The sequence below is a fragment of the Zeus faber genome, assembly GCF_960531495.2.
Source record: "Zeus faber genome assembly, chromosome: 11".
Taxonomy (NCBI): Eukaryota; Metazoa; Chordata; class Actinopteri; order Zeiformes; family Zeidae; genus Zeus; species Zeus faber.
In genome coordinates, this window is record NC_137205.1 from 28,279,906 (window position 1) to 28,293,851 (window position 13,946).

Sequence of the window (13,946 nt, forward strand, 5' to 3'; positions counted from 1 at the left end):
TAATAATTATAGTGTAGCGTCTGACCCCACACAGGACGTTCTCTTTGTCTTGGACATTGAACATGTCAAAGTATTCTATGGTTTTGGACATTTGGTGTCCCAAAATAGCATGCAAGTAGGACATTTAGGATGCAGCATCCCTTCTGATGGGCGTGATTTACCCCAACAGGTCTATCAAAAAGAGCTGTTTATCAACTAGGGATATTTTAAGGATTTTTAAGACGTCCCAGGGCTGCGATACTCGTCCAATCAAATTACTCGACCGTAACTAACTCTTGTAGCTTTATTTCAATGTGTGCTCCCTTTAATGATGTATAAAAGTCATTAATCAGCCAATTAAAAACAAGCCTCCCTCTCACATCTCCCACACACACCATCCTCCTGTCTCTCCTCTCCTCCCCTGGACATTAAAGTTTCATCCCCTCTCCCCCAATGTGGATCCAGCTCCATTTGTCAGGCATGGAAGCACCATCCCTCTAAGATCTCTCGCTCCCTCTCTCTCGCTCCCTCTCTCTCTCTCTCTCCTCTTGCACAAGGGTCTGTTGGGGGTGGGGGGTGGGGGGGGTGTTTCCGCTCTCCTTCAGAGCACCAGCTACTCATGGCCCCTGGGCCACTGCAGGGTCATGAGCACCAGGGGAACCTCCTTGTCCCCCGTGCCCAGTAGCGGGAACACGCGCTCGGTGAACTCTGACGCCGTGTAGCTGTAGATGTCGGTGCCGGTCTTGGCGTTGTAGAACGACACCTGACCCTCCTCCACGTCCAGGAAGACGCCCACCCTGTGAAGCTTCTGATAGCCCTTCACCTAGGGGGATATTCACAAAAATTATCAAATGAAGAAATATCTAGATCATCTCAACGGCATGCATTTTGTTTTGGATGTGAAAGAACAATAATGAACTAAGAGAAAAACGAATTTGGATGTTTTTCTGGTCTTCAAAAATATGAATATAATAATAATAATATGAATATTTGGTATCCAAAATACCAAAAAACATATTAATAATATAATAAATAAAAACCAAAACTTACAATGTAGATGCTATTGTAATTTTTTTTGAAAATAAGGCCTTCCTTATTTTTCATGTCTTCATTAAATACACAGTTATTATAAATATAAACACATTGATAAATAGCAATACAAAACAAAGACTCCCATCTCATGTGGAAATTCAAAAACCAGTTTAAATTCCTGAACCGACCTTCGTGAGCGGCGGAGAAGTGAGAGCACGCAGCTGACTCCCGCTCCACCAGAGGGCGTAGTAGCCGCTGGAGGGACTCATGTCAAAAAGGCCTTTCCTTTGGGCTGACTCCACAACCACGCCCAGCTTCCAGTCCTTGTTCTCCCCCACGTTCACCTGGGACCAGGGGGAGGCACAGGGGAGATAAGAGTGATGGAGGCGGTGGATGAGGGGTTTATTGAAGAAGACACTTCACAAACGATCCCACATACAAGGACAGGTAGCCATAGATTTAGAAACCTAGGCCACTGGCTCCCACCCTGACCTTTGACCTTTGGCCCCCTTCCTACTCCTTTACCTCCCAGTAATGACGTCCAGAGTTGTAGCCCTCCTTGGCGAGGACGCAGGACCAGACGTCAAAGCGCTGCTGGCTGTTCCGGTAGAACTGGAGCTTCTCCCCCCGCTTGACCTGCTTCCGGTCCTCTGACAGGATCAGGAAGGGGTACGCCGTGACCGGGTTCAGGATAACATCCTCTGCACACAGGAAGTCAAGGCACAATGGGGAAAGTGAGTTTAGCTAAAGGGGAGGATGGGGAAACAATCGTGGAAATCTCAATCTGAAGTTTCCATTTGATTGTGAAAGCTCGTACGTAATTGGTTGACGTACGTTATTCCTCATTCTGATCGGAAGACTTCATTGAAGACTGATAGGTCAATAAGAGGTTCGAATTGATTCTGAACTCCATTTTGGAAATAAATCAGTGAAACGTCTCTAGCCTCGACCATTAAGATGCCTTTGAGCCTGACACTAGACTGCTCCCTGCGTCAGCGGTCCATGATAAAAACAGGGGATGTGATAGAAAACTCCATCCAACTGCATTTTATCTTTTTTAGGAGAGCTCAAGCAACACAAGAAGGCCCAGACTGGCCATTGGGAAGTTCTAGCAAATGCCAAGGGGGCCAGTCTGTGTAACTCTGTAACTCTTTTGGGCCAGTCATTCTCTCCGCCCCGTTTGCAGGGAGAAAATGGTCCGTGGCTGCGTGTAGAAATCTAGGCCGCCCATGACCATGAGGGCCACCGGGGCAATTTCTTTTGTCCGAGTCCGGCCCTGAAACAAGATTAAATGAAGACGCTTCTCACCGATGTAGGGCAGGACCTTTTTATGGCCTAAAACAGAAAAGCAGAATGGTGAGTTTGTATCCCTGAAATACCTTGGGGTATGTGTGGAGAAGACTGTCTTGAAAAAGGGGCCAGACAGACACATACCTGAACCTGGCTTGATCTTCTTGACCTTGACTTCTGTGAGTTAGAATGAGCAGAATTAAGAAACGGGTCCGACATCATATTAATAAAAATGTTGACGATTAGAAAAGCATTTTCCAAACAACCACTTGGACGGACCTTTCAGCGACCACTGGCTTCTCCTCAGGCTGGCGTTGCTTCCTCTTAAGCTGGGCATGCTGTCGCTCAGCATTCCTTCCCCGGACGAAACTGGAAACAGAGCCACAAGCGATTTCACCCCCAAATATCAGGAGAGCTCTCAACCGCTCCATCTCTGGCTCCGCCTCGGTAAAAATGTACAAAAGAAATGTGAAAAATAATTCTTAAAATGTAAAATTAAGTTATAATCACAGGATCCCCGGGACGCTCTAGAGCGAATCTCTCCCATCCTGATGTCGTCCATCTTGTCCTTGAGCTCAACCAGCGCACTCTTTATGTCCCCCAGGTGGTAATGGAGGGAAAGCTCCGACTCCTCGTCCTCTCTCTGGAGGTCCGAGTCCTCGGCCAGAGGAGAGGTGATCTCCTTGAAATGCTGACGTGGGAAAGAAAGAGGAGACGGGGGCAGAGAAAACTCCAATTGAATGTTGTGGATATTATCCTGCATCACCCTCATTCACCCATTCGTAAAGTGGCGGAGGAGGTGGCCATGCGGGGCGCCAAATTGCTCGCTCAAGGGCACGTCAACATGCCACCAGGGGGAGCCAAGGTTCGAACTACCGGCCCTCAGATCCTCACCAGAGGACCTGCTCCAACTGCTGAGCTGCAGCAATGCCAGTTGAACAGTGTTGACATGAAATTGAGGTGTATTCTCGAAGTTGTAGTCTGTAGTCCCAATGAATCATTACAAAAAGTTATGATGCACAATGAGGTCAAATGTTTCCCATGCCGTCAGAAATATGAAGCAGTTTTATTGCAAACCTGAAGTTGGGTTTCGAAATCAAACTTTGCCACGGAGTTGAAAAGAATGAGCTCATTTGGATTCCCATACATGGATTTTCCATATCTATATATGCGTATATTGCAATATGTGAGGGACCGCTCCGTCAGACCCAGGTAGATTGAGGCATAATTAGGATTGAGCGACCAAAAAATATAATCAACTTAGGAGGGTTGCAAAACAAGTGCAGGGGGAAACTTAAAGACATTAACTTAAGTGTCATCAAACTAAAAATGAGGTCAAAAGAACTTAAACAGGAGTCAACATAAAGACAACTAGACAAACCAAACAGACCTGATCAAATGAGTCAAGAGGGAACATATACAGGGATGTGGCCAAACCAAGAAGACACGGGTGGTGTCTTCAGGGGTGAGAGAAATATCAGAAACAAAAATGATTGACTCTAAATATTATAAAACAAGGGACTAAATAATACAAGTGCACTTGTTTCAATAAGTGCAAAAGATTATTATTAAAGGAGATACAAAATAAACTACCCCTCCCAGGAGGTTGAACTCGATGGACTCCTCCACAGCTCTTTAAGCCCTGCAGCGGTGGAGTTCTTGTTCTTCCGAAATATTTCAGTTATATGAAACAAACCCTATGTGTCATCAACATGTGTTTTTACTTTATATGTACATTATGCATTATAATAATGGATTATATTAGTGGGCGTGGGAGCGTCCATCACACAATGTACATCGAAATTCCGTCAAATCCTCTCATCGAAGCTTCCTTAAGGACCCTTCTGCTTCGGTTCTCACTCCAAACAGGCGTGGTTCACCTCCTACCTGCAGGAATCCTATGTGGTCCTCGGTGGTGGCCTGGGTGTCCAGCAGGGACCTCCTGAGCCTCAGCTGGCTCAGCTCCGCCTCCAGGCGGCTCGCCAGCCCCGTCCCCTTGGTCTCCACGGCGACCCGCTTGTCCTGGATCCCTCCCACCAGCTCGGAGCGGATCCGGTCCAGGGCGCCGGACAGCTCGTCCAGGAGGTGTTCCACCGCGCCTTGTTCCCCGTCTGCGTAGCTCTGGAACAACCAGGGAAAAGGTCGTGAAAGGCGTTCCAGGCCTCCTCCAAATCCCAGTCGAACTGGATTTGGCAGCGTTTCAGATCCCATCAGTAAGGTCCATTTTTATTCATATTTTATTGAGATTGGGGCCGTAACAACGTTGCTTGATGTCTTGTAGAATGACCGTCTACGGTGCCGCACTCCACTCATTCTTTAACGTTCTGCTGGCTTGGATGTACTCTGATGAAACTGTTCCTAAATATAAATAGGTAATGCAGCGCGGAGAACAATCAATATGGAAATATTTGGGAATGTAGTGGCCTAGAGGTTGGATAAACCAGTTTGTGAGCCAGAGCGTCTGTAACTAAGAAATCTTGGAAATGTGGTTCCGCCGAACTGTGGGAGACGCTTTAAATATCACCGACACACCGCCCTCAGGCAAAGCAGTAAATGCATAAACAATAAATGATTGATGGAGTATTTTCCCGGTACCAATCTGCAGAAGTGAAAACTCCAGTCTCCTCATAGAAACCTGGAGAACCACCTTGATGGACTCCAGCCGCTCCTTCAGCTCGGCCACGCGACGGCTTTTCCCCTCGATGCTGTTCATGACCTCCAGCTCTGACTTGGCCACGAGTTTCTGGAATAAGAGAAGGAAAAGGAGGATCAATGGATGGAAAGAAATCCTTATGTTGGAAAATACTGAACCGTAACTCGTCTTTCTATTCTGGAAATGAAAATGTCAATTAGGGCTATTCAACATTTGAAGGTTTTGCCTTCTTTCATCATACACACACACTTTACATTTATTTTCCCCATATTTCCTAGATTGCTTAGTACTCTACATGCTCTTGCACAAAGATGTATGGTTCATTTCAATAGACCAGGAGTTCCTAAACTGGGGTTCGCGGCCTCATACGGGACCCTGGAGGGATTGCAAGGGGTCCGCGGCGAAAAGGTTTTTGAATGGTTTTCATTATTTTTCTTTGCATTTTTTCTTCATATTTGTGTGACATAATTTTGCACTGCACACAAACTACACCGCAGATTAAGTGTGTTTTTTTTTTTATTTACCTCAGACAGAGCTTGGTCTGTCTTTTATGGGAGGGATTATTAAACCAGGGTTAGGCCTTACCATAAAAAAAACATTTGGCAATAATGGCATTTTGTATTTTGTAATAATAATAACAATAATAACCACTTTTATTTGTACGGCACCTTTGATACATGAAACTCAAAGTGCTTTACATTGATAGAAGGCAAATAAAAACATGGAAAATATTATACTATACTCACAACTCGACGACAGAGAACTGTGGCCTCAGACAATTTGACCAATTTATAAAACCTGTCAGGTTGACAGATTCCATGTGCGTAAACTCCCGCCCCCTTGAGGAGACGCCCTTGGAACTCGCACTGCACAGCGTCTACAAATAAATATTTTCCATTTCACTTTTTATGCTGCTCTCTACTGCTTCACTGTTGCGAGCAAACTATTTCCCCACGGGGATAAGACCTGTAGTCCTGTCCTATCTCAACGTGTTCCCACTTAAACACAGGACGCTTATCTAGATAACACAACAGCAACGGTAAGCTTTTGTTTATCTATCTGCGATACTCGCCGGAAACAAATTCCTAGTAGGGTATAAACTGTGAAGCCGATGACGATTCATGTTTCAGACTTTTATCAGTCCCTTGGTTCCCATTTTCCATTTAAGGCGTCATCGGACAGCAGCGCTACACCCAGACTCCACCGGCCCACCCAGCGTCGGACATCTCAGCGACGCTGGCGTGGCTCACCCGCCGACACAGGTTGTCCAAACGATCGCATCCAGACTTTAGAGGAGATTCATTGTTTTCTAGATGAGACATTTGGGCAGTCTGTGAGGGGAAGGGACGTCTTCCAGGAGACTAATAAATCATAAATACATTCATAAAAACCGTAATCGAAGAAGAAGGGAAGGGGCAGATAAATGATGCCGTTTCTCAATTTGGGGTCTTTAAATGTGAGGGGTGGGAGGGATGCGCACGTCTGGGACACAACTGCAGTGTTTTTTGTTTAATGTGGAGAGGACTGAGGCCCAGAGGGAGCTGAAGGTCTGCCTCCCTCTGCTGGATGGGACAGTGGCCACTGACCCGGCTGAGCTGAGGAAGCTGGCGGTGGGTTTCTACACTGCCCACTCCAGGGCAGGGTTAGGGTGGAGGGTGGGGAGGAGACCACCGCACAGGGAGAGCAGGAGCACGTAGCTCTGGACTCATCACCCCGGAGGACACCCGCCCCAGCGGACAAGGGCCTCCCTGCTGAGCTCGCCGGACGGTCCTGGAGATGTTTCGGGGAGGACCTCCTGGACACGCTGCTGCAGTGTGTGGGGGAGGGGCTGCCGGGCTTGTCCCCACGGCCCAAGGAAGGAGGTAATTAAATAATAATACCCTCTCTCTCTCTCTCTCTCTCGCTCTCACCTGTTTGACAAGTCTCTCGGTCTGGACGGACACGGTTTTGTGTGTGCGGTGCTCCTCCAGGACACAGATGGCGCAGATGCAGCTCTGGCAGGTGCGACAGTACACCTGGATCACAAACGCAGCATTGGGAGATAAAAAAAAAAAAAAAAAGTCAAGATTAAAAACATAATTTGCTCGTCAGTGACGAGACAAGATATATGATTTATACTGCCATTTTCTGCTTTGTGTGCATCGCTGATCTGAAGTGTGTACGACTTGACTCGTCTCTCCTGAATACTTCTGTGAAAATATTACAACCATGATGCATCCGGACCAGAGCGAGGTTTATTCACAGTGTGACGCAGTGTTTTTTCCACCACACTGGGAGTCAGGGAGCGGACGTAAAAAAAATAACATTAAGCATTTCTGCCACTTTCTGCACTGTTAAAATGAAAAAACCTGCACGACCGGTTCGGCGTTCTCAAGGCCGGAACCCTCTCGGATGAAAAATACAAAGAATAGTTTCCAGGTATTAGTCGTGTCCCTCTGACCTCCTGCAGGCGGCGGTGTGTGGAGCAGGTCCGGCCCCTCAGCGCCTCCTGGGGGTCCAGCAGCTGGTGCTTGGCGTAGAACGGCGTCGTGCGATGCGGCCGCAAGTGCACCTCGCAGTACGACGCCGTGCACGTGAGGCAGGAGCTGACGGCGGGCTGCTTGCATCCCGTGCACACGTCGCACGTCACCACCTCCTCGCTCGCGGCGGCGGCCGTCGCAAAGGAGTTCGGTGGCGCGAAGGGGTTCGTCGAGGCGGCGGCGGCGGGTTGGGGAAACGGGGCGGGGGACGTTCCGTAGCGGGCGAGCTTGTATTTGTCGGCGATGAGGGAGAAGACTCTGTTGATGCTCAGCAGGGGGCGCTCATCAAACTGCCGCTTGCAAAGGGGGCACGTGCACACGGTGCTGGAGGCCCAGTAGCCGCCGATGCACGCCTGGATCCCAGGACGGGGGGAGAGGGACACAGTCAGTCACAGGGAGACAAAGCTGCGGTTCCACGGACACAAATTCGACCTAATCACACTTTAATGTGGACTAACTGAACGGTTGCCCGAGTCTGGGTTTAAAAAGATTCACAGGAGGAAGATTGTAGCTAATCTAGCTCTGAGTGAAGGCTTAGGCCAGCGGCAGATTTATCTTTGGCTCAATGGGCGTGGCCTCCAGCTCCAGCACCAAGACCAGACAGAAGGAGCTGACTAGTCCTTCATCTCGCTCGTCGAGGACTTCCTGGTCCAGAACTAATTAATAGTACGTTACACAACGGCTCAGAAAGGCCTTTTTAAAATCTGGGTTCAAACCAGCCTGTTTAGTTTAGCCCCGATTCAGATTGAACCCCGTCTGTAACCCCGCCCCAAAAACTATGAATCAGTTTTAAAGCAAAACCTCTGTTCAGGTTAAGAGGGAGGGTCAAGACAGACAGTGGGATGGTCGGGCCGGTCCGGCGGCCGGCGTCCTACCTGGCAGAAGTTGTGTCCGCAGGGCGTGGACACCGGGTCGACGAACAGGTCCAGGCATATGGAACAGGTCAGTTCCTGCTCTGAGAAGATCTCTGGGCCCGGGGCGACCGCCGCCTCCGCCATCATGGCGCTCGGGGAGCGCGGGTGCAACACTCAAAAGGGAAACCTACGCGGGAGAAATGTTCACAGGGTCAACGGCTACGTTTAACTCCAAAGAAGGACGTCAGGACGGCAGCTGGCCGTCGTCACCCTGGGCTCCAGCGGGTTCTTCTGCGAGGCTTTTGAGAACACCAGTATTTTCCGATGCTCTAAGCACGCCCTCTCATTTCAGTATCACTGTTATCGCTGTAATTCTACGTTTATTGAAATAGTGGCTGGTGAATCATGGATTGGGGTGGACTAGCCTCTTTCCCTGCAGAGGTCCGCCCTGCTGTCAGTCTGGCGAGACACTTCACAATTCAGGAATAGGTGGGAAAAAAAACAGCGTGGACATAATTTGGCGTATTAGAATGGTCCGCTAGTGAGCTGTTCCCTCCCTCTGCTGTCAAATCGTCCTCGATACTGACCCTGTGCTGCTTGTATTACCTGTTCTGCGTCATCCAGTTTGCCTGCTACCAGCTTCCGCTGCCGCCTGTTCTTCCTGGACCCACCTTTACTATTCCCCAGCCGAGTAAACTCTGCTAAAACCTCTACCTCCCGCGTGTGCGTTTGGGTTTTATGGCCTGTACACATCCTGACACGCACAGTGGAAGACCCAGGATTTGTCTAAAGGGAGATAATTATGTACGTGTACAATATGTTGGCATGAAAATAATATATTTCTAAAAACTTAAAGCAGACACCGTTCAAAGGACATTTATTTACATTTATTTTCCCCGAACCACGGACCCCACTTTGAAAATAACCGTCATAGACGATCAATGCCACATTCGAAAAAGACATTCTAATTCTGCGCAGTAAATAATATACACGCGCGCCATTGGGGACACAGCAGGATTATCTAAGCTCTGAAGCAGCGACTTCACTGACTGGACTCGAACCTGAACCATTGCCAGTCAGAATGTCAGTGGGCCGCATTCCACCTGCGGACGCTCAACCAGCAAGCAGAGCGCGCGCGCAAAGAGCCGCTTAGCGCGTTGCCAAAACTCACCCATCGCTCACGGTGACAGGGCACTTAGGCGTGTCAAACACACTGAAGTAAGGCACGACCAGAGTCTAAAGAAAACATGAAACGCAACACGCCAGGGAGCGGAAGCCATTCATCCGGCTGTGTAAACGCTGCGCTGGGGCCCAGGTGCCGCAGAAGGAGGGGCCCGACACCTTAAATCCACCAGCCTCCACCCGGAGCAGCAGGCGGACGGCGGAGCGGAGGGAGGCGCGACACTTGGAGGGTTTGAAGTTTGGGAGATGGGCCTTGACACCCAGAGGGAGGTGGCTCTGCATCCCCGGTGCGACCAGAGCCAGACACTCTCAGCATCAGAATGCTTCTAATTATTAGAATTATGGGATTCCCAAAAGCTGCAGAGACCAACTGCTGCCGTAAAAAAAAAAAATCATTTTTTTTTTTTCCTGGTAAAGCATGGCTCCTTCCAGGAAGGACGAGTGTAGAGGGCGCAAATGGGTTTCTTCGCGTGGATTGAAAACTTTCTTTGCTCCGCTTTTTTTTTCCCGGGGGGGAAAGTTGATGAGTAACGGCGCCTGTCCGCCGCCGTCCGCTCTTTGCTCCGCTCAGCCGCCGCACGAGGCCTCTCTCCTCACTCCATGCGCCCGGCGGAGGGAAGGCTGTGGGGCCAGCGCTGCCTCTCCGCTCGCTCCTGCGCCGCCGGCTGGGCGGCGGGGCGTGGCGGGGCGTAGGCCAGACTCAGCTCGACCCGGCGGGGGGGGGCCGCGCGAGCTGTGGCTTTTTTGGGCCGTTCAGGCTCCCTGACGTGCGTCGGAGGTCAGGGTTTTTGCACTTTGGTGGAACAAAGTTTTTAGCAGAAACAACAACTTTCCGATGCAGAGCGGGCGACGCGATCGGAACGACTCTGTGTGATGTAGTGTGAACGGTCGGGGTCAGGTAAACAAACACCCGTCTGAAGGTTTACCTCCCTCTCTGGGACTCCGCCCTTGATTTCACTACTGTCCTGAAACACCTTCTTCACTGCTGTGTGTGTGTGTGTGTGTGTGTGTGTGTGTGTGTGTGTGTGTGTGTGTGTGTGGTCTGTCACTGGAATGTGGATCGTCCTCTCACCGTGTGACCGGATCGGCAGCATTCCACGTCCCATTGAAAACTTCTTGTTTACATGTGTGTGTAGAGCCGATGTGATACAGAAGCAATTGTTTGTTTTCACTGAAACTGAAGATGAAATCTATCTGTCTCACACCCTATCTGTCTATCGGTCTATCTGTCTATATATCTATCTGTCTATCTGTCTATCTATCTACAGTATCTGTCTATCTGCCTGCCTGCCTGTCTGTCTATCTATCTATCTGTCTATCTACCTGTCTGTCTGCCTGTCCGTCATAATTGTGACAGTGTAATATTAATGATAGTGACAGTATAAATACACATTGTGTTTTGTCATAGTATTTATATCAGTTTTTTGTTTTTTTTAACAGGACATGCAAAACCCATAAAAGGTGGATCAGGGGCTTCCAACCCTTCATATCATCAGTGTCTGTCTGTCTGTCTGTCTGTCTGTCTGTCTGACTGTCTAAAAACACAGGGAATAATCCCAAGTGCTTGACTTCTGGTTTTAATGCATCATGACACATTGAGCCTGAAGTTAAAGAGAGAATCTCTGGGAATCTGCAGCTGGAGTCTTGGAACTAAAGAATAAATCCTCGACCGTTCTCTGAACTGTAACAACACAGTGAAATAAATGTTTTACAACTCAGTCACCACAAGCTGGAAACCCCCCCCTACACGCACACACACACATACACACACACACAGACATACACACACATGCATAGATACACGCACACAAACACACACATACACGTGCACACACACACACACACACACAGACACACAAATACACGCACGCAAACATACACAAATGCACACACATACACACACACACACACACACAGACACACACAAACTCACACACACATATTCTCATTGGCAAACAATCAAACATGTAATCCAAAATAGTTTACACAGTGTGCGCACAAGACGAAAACAAACCACAGCAGCAGAGTATCTAATGCAAAGTGTGTGTGTGTGTGTGTGCGTGCGTGCGCTCGTGTGTGTGAATGTGTGTGTGTATATGTGTATGTGTGTGTGCATGGGTGAGTGGGGGTGTGTGTGTGTGTGTGTGTGTGTGCATGCGTGTGACTGATCTCCATAACACCGTTTAACGTGTAAATACTTTGGAAGTTTTCCGCTGCAACAAACTGTTCCTCAACAAAGCAGAGTTTAAAATAAACACAAACTGCTCCGTCACACCTGGACGCAGCGGAGCCCACGGTTAAAATAACTCAACTGAGTTCCGTGACCCAGGGTTGAAATGTTTTTGTAATTCATATATTTTAAAACAATTGTTTAAAAACACTGTGTATCTAAGAATATATAAATATGCTGAATATATTTATAAAATATATAAATATTAAGCAAATAATAAAATTTAAATCTATGACCCAGCCAGGGTTGAACTTCTATTGTCATTTATATATTTTTAAATGGTGGTTTAAAAACAGCCTACTGTATAGAAAAATATTAAGAAATATTAAAAATATAACAACTACAATTTTTTTGTCTGTGCTGCTGCTCCTGCCTCTGGGCTTGGAAAGAGGCGTCACAATCATTTCAGGAAAAAAAAAAAAAGCCCGAAGCGATGAAACTAAACCTTTTTCGGCAGATCACAAGTGACATGGCCTCGGTGTTGGAGTCTTGGTGAAAAGCCGCAAAACGTTCTTTTCTCCCTTTCCCCCCCAATTTCATTCAGAGTCATTTGAGCGTTTCTGCTGTCTGTCTCCCTTTTGGTCCACAAATGACACGTGTTCCCATTTTACGAGTTATGAAGCACAAACACACACACACACACACACACACACGTGAAGAATGTTACGTTTCCAGGCAGCATCGTGTCTCCATCACATTATGTCTGAATCCTGTTTTCCAGTAAATATTTTTTTGGGAGAGCTCGGCCTCTGCCAGATCATCGATGATGCAGACCCAGCTCATTGCCGTTACCCACAATGCATCAGTAACCCTCCGTATCACCGCGGGGGGCGGCTGCTTAAACGTCCTAAATCCTGACCTTTGGGTGTTGATCAGAGCATTGATCTGAAGTGAGTCCTGGTCCAGTCCAACCTGTCTCACCCCCACGACGGGATCTGCACAGAAGCTGCTTCTCAACCGCAAGAAACTCACCGTCCACCCCTCACTCCTTCACCCTCATCCTCCTCCACCCCTCATCCCTCACTACCCCATACCGTTCCTCCATCCTCCACCCTTCATCCCACAGCCTCCACTACTTCATCCTGTTCCTCTCTCACCCTCCACTCTTCATTCCTCACTCCCTCACCCTCCATCGCTCACTCCTTCACCCCTCAGTACTTCACCCTCCACCCTGCACTACTTCACCCCTACACCCCCATCCTCCACCCCTCACCCTTCTGAAATCTCCCCATTTCTCTTCGATATGATGCATCACTGTACAAAACTCTCTGAGTCGACTTTCATGTCGCTCCAAAATCACTGGTGTTTATAATAACGTTTGTCAACACACTGAGCTCAGGACTTCCTCACTTATCTGACGTGTGACAAACCTGCTTTTTAATACATTTGCTGGATTTCCCAAACGGTCCATTCTTATGTATGATCAAGTAATATGACTGAAAAACAGGATTCGTTTCTACAAATACAAATACATTTTAAATACGATTAATCAAAAAAAAAAAAATACAATAAATAAAATAAAAACAACTAAATTATAAAAGCCAACACAAATCTATTGCAGTTATCTTTTAATTTAATTCGGTAATAAAACTGAATTAATTCAACAAATAGGCTTCAATTCACCACCTGTTTATTACCTTGACCGTGTGTCCTCGCTGCGTGTGTGTGTGTGTGTCTCAGTCTCTGGCAAGGTGTGTGTGTGTGTGTGTGTGTGTGTGTTGAGGTGTGGGCGGAGGCGGAGGGAGTGTTCCCGTGACGCCAAATCGCGCATGTCAATGAAAAGCGGTCGGGGCGGTTTTTTAACAACAGGAAGGAGTGAGAAAAGGAGGCGGAGGGAGGCGCACGCCCGCTTCTACCTTTTCCTCTTCTTCCACGAGGGCGTGGGGACCATCCCCCCCCTGACGTGGAGCGCAAGGTGGGGGCGTCGCCGCGCTCGATGTTCCTCATACCGAGGCAGAACGACCGGACGGGGGACATTCCTCAAGCAGGGCTGCGTGGGAGAGAGTGTGGGTGTGTGTGCAGGAGTTGGCGACCGCCCCCCGGCCACGCCTTTTCAAATGGAAAATCATGCTGTGACCAGCAACTGCCACGTGGCGGGGGAAAGGACCCCCTGCACGCAGGTTCACATGTGTCTGGCCCCCCCAAAAAACAAAAAAGGACTCAGATACAGGAGTTTTCTGCTGTTCGTACCCGTCCACCACTGGTCC

The 13,946-nt window shown here is 48.3% G+C and overlaps 1 protein-coding gene across 1 annotated transcript; it reads right to left on the reverse strand.

The window, feature by feature from the left end:
* Positions 1-592: 592 nt before the first annotated feature.
* Positions 593-13,676, reverse strand: btr30 (bloodthirsty-related gene family, member 30; the record flags this gene model as incomplete). The annotated part of the gene is made up of 13 exons (XM_080010110.1): positions 13,377-13,676; positions 8,349-8,514; positions 7,395-7,826; positions 6,865-6,969; positions 4,937-5,044; positions 4,189-4,422; positions 2,812-2,992; positions 2,581-2,670; positions 2,446-2,478; positions 2,320-2,346; positions 1,537-1,712; positions 1,200-1,355; positions 593-802 (listed from the first exon to the last, which is right to left on the reverse strand). Exons 2-13 carry the CDS (start codon positions 8,472-8,474, stop codon positions 593-595), a joined length of 1,878 nt encoding a protein of 625 aa, XP_079866236.1. The 5' UTR covers positions 8,475-8,514; positions 13,377-13,676.
* Positions 13,677-13,946: the final 270 nt, after the last annotated feature.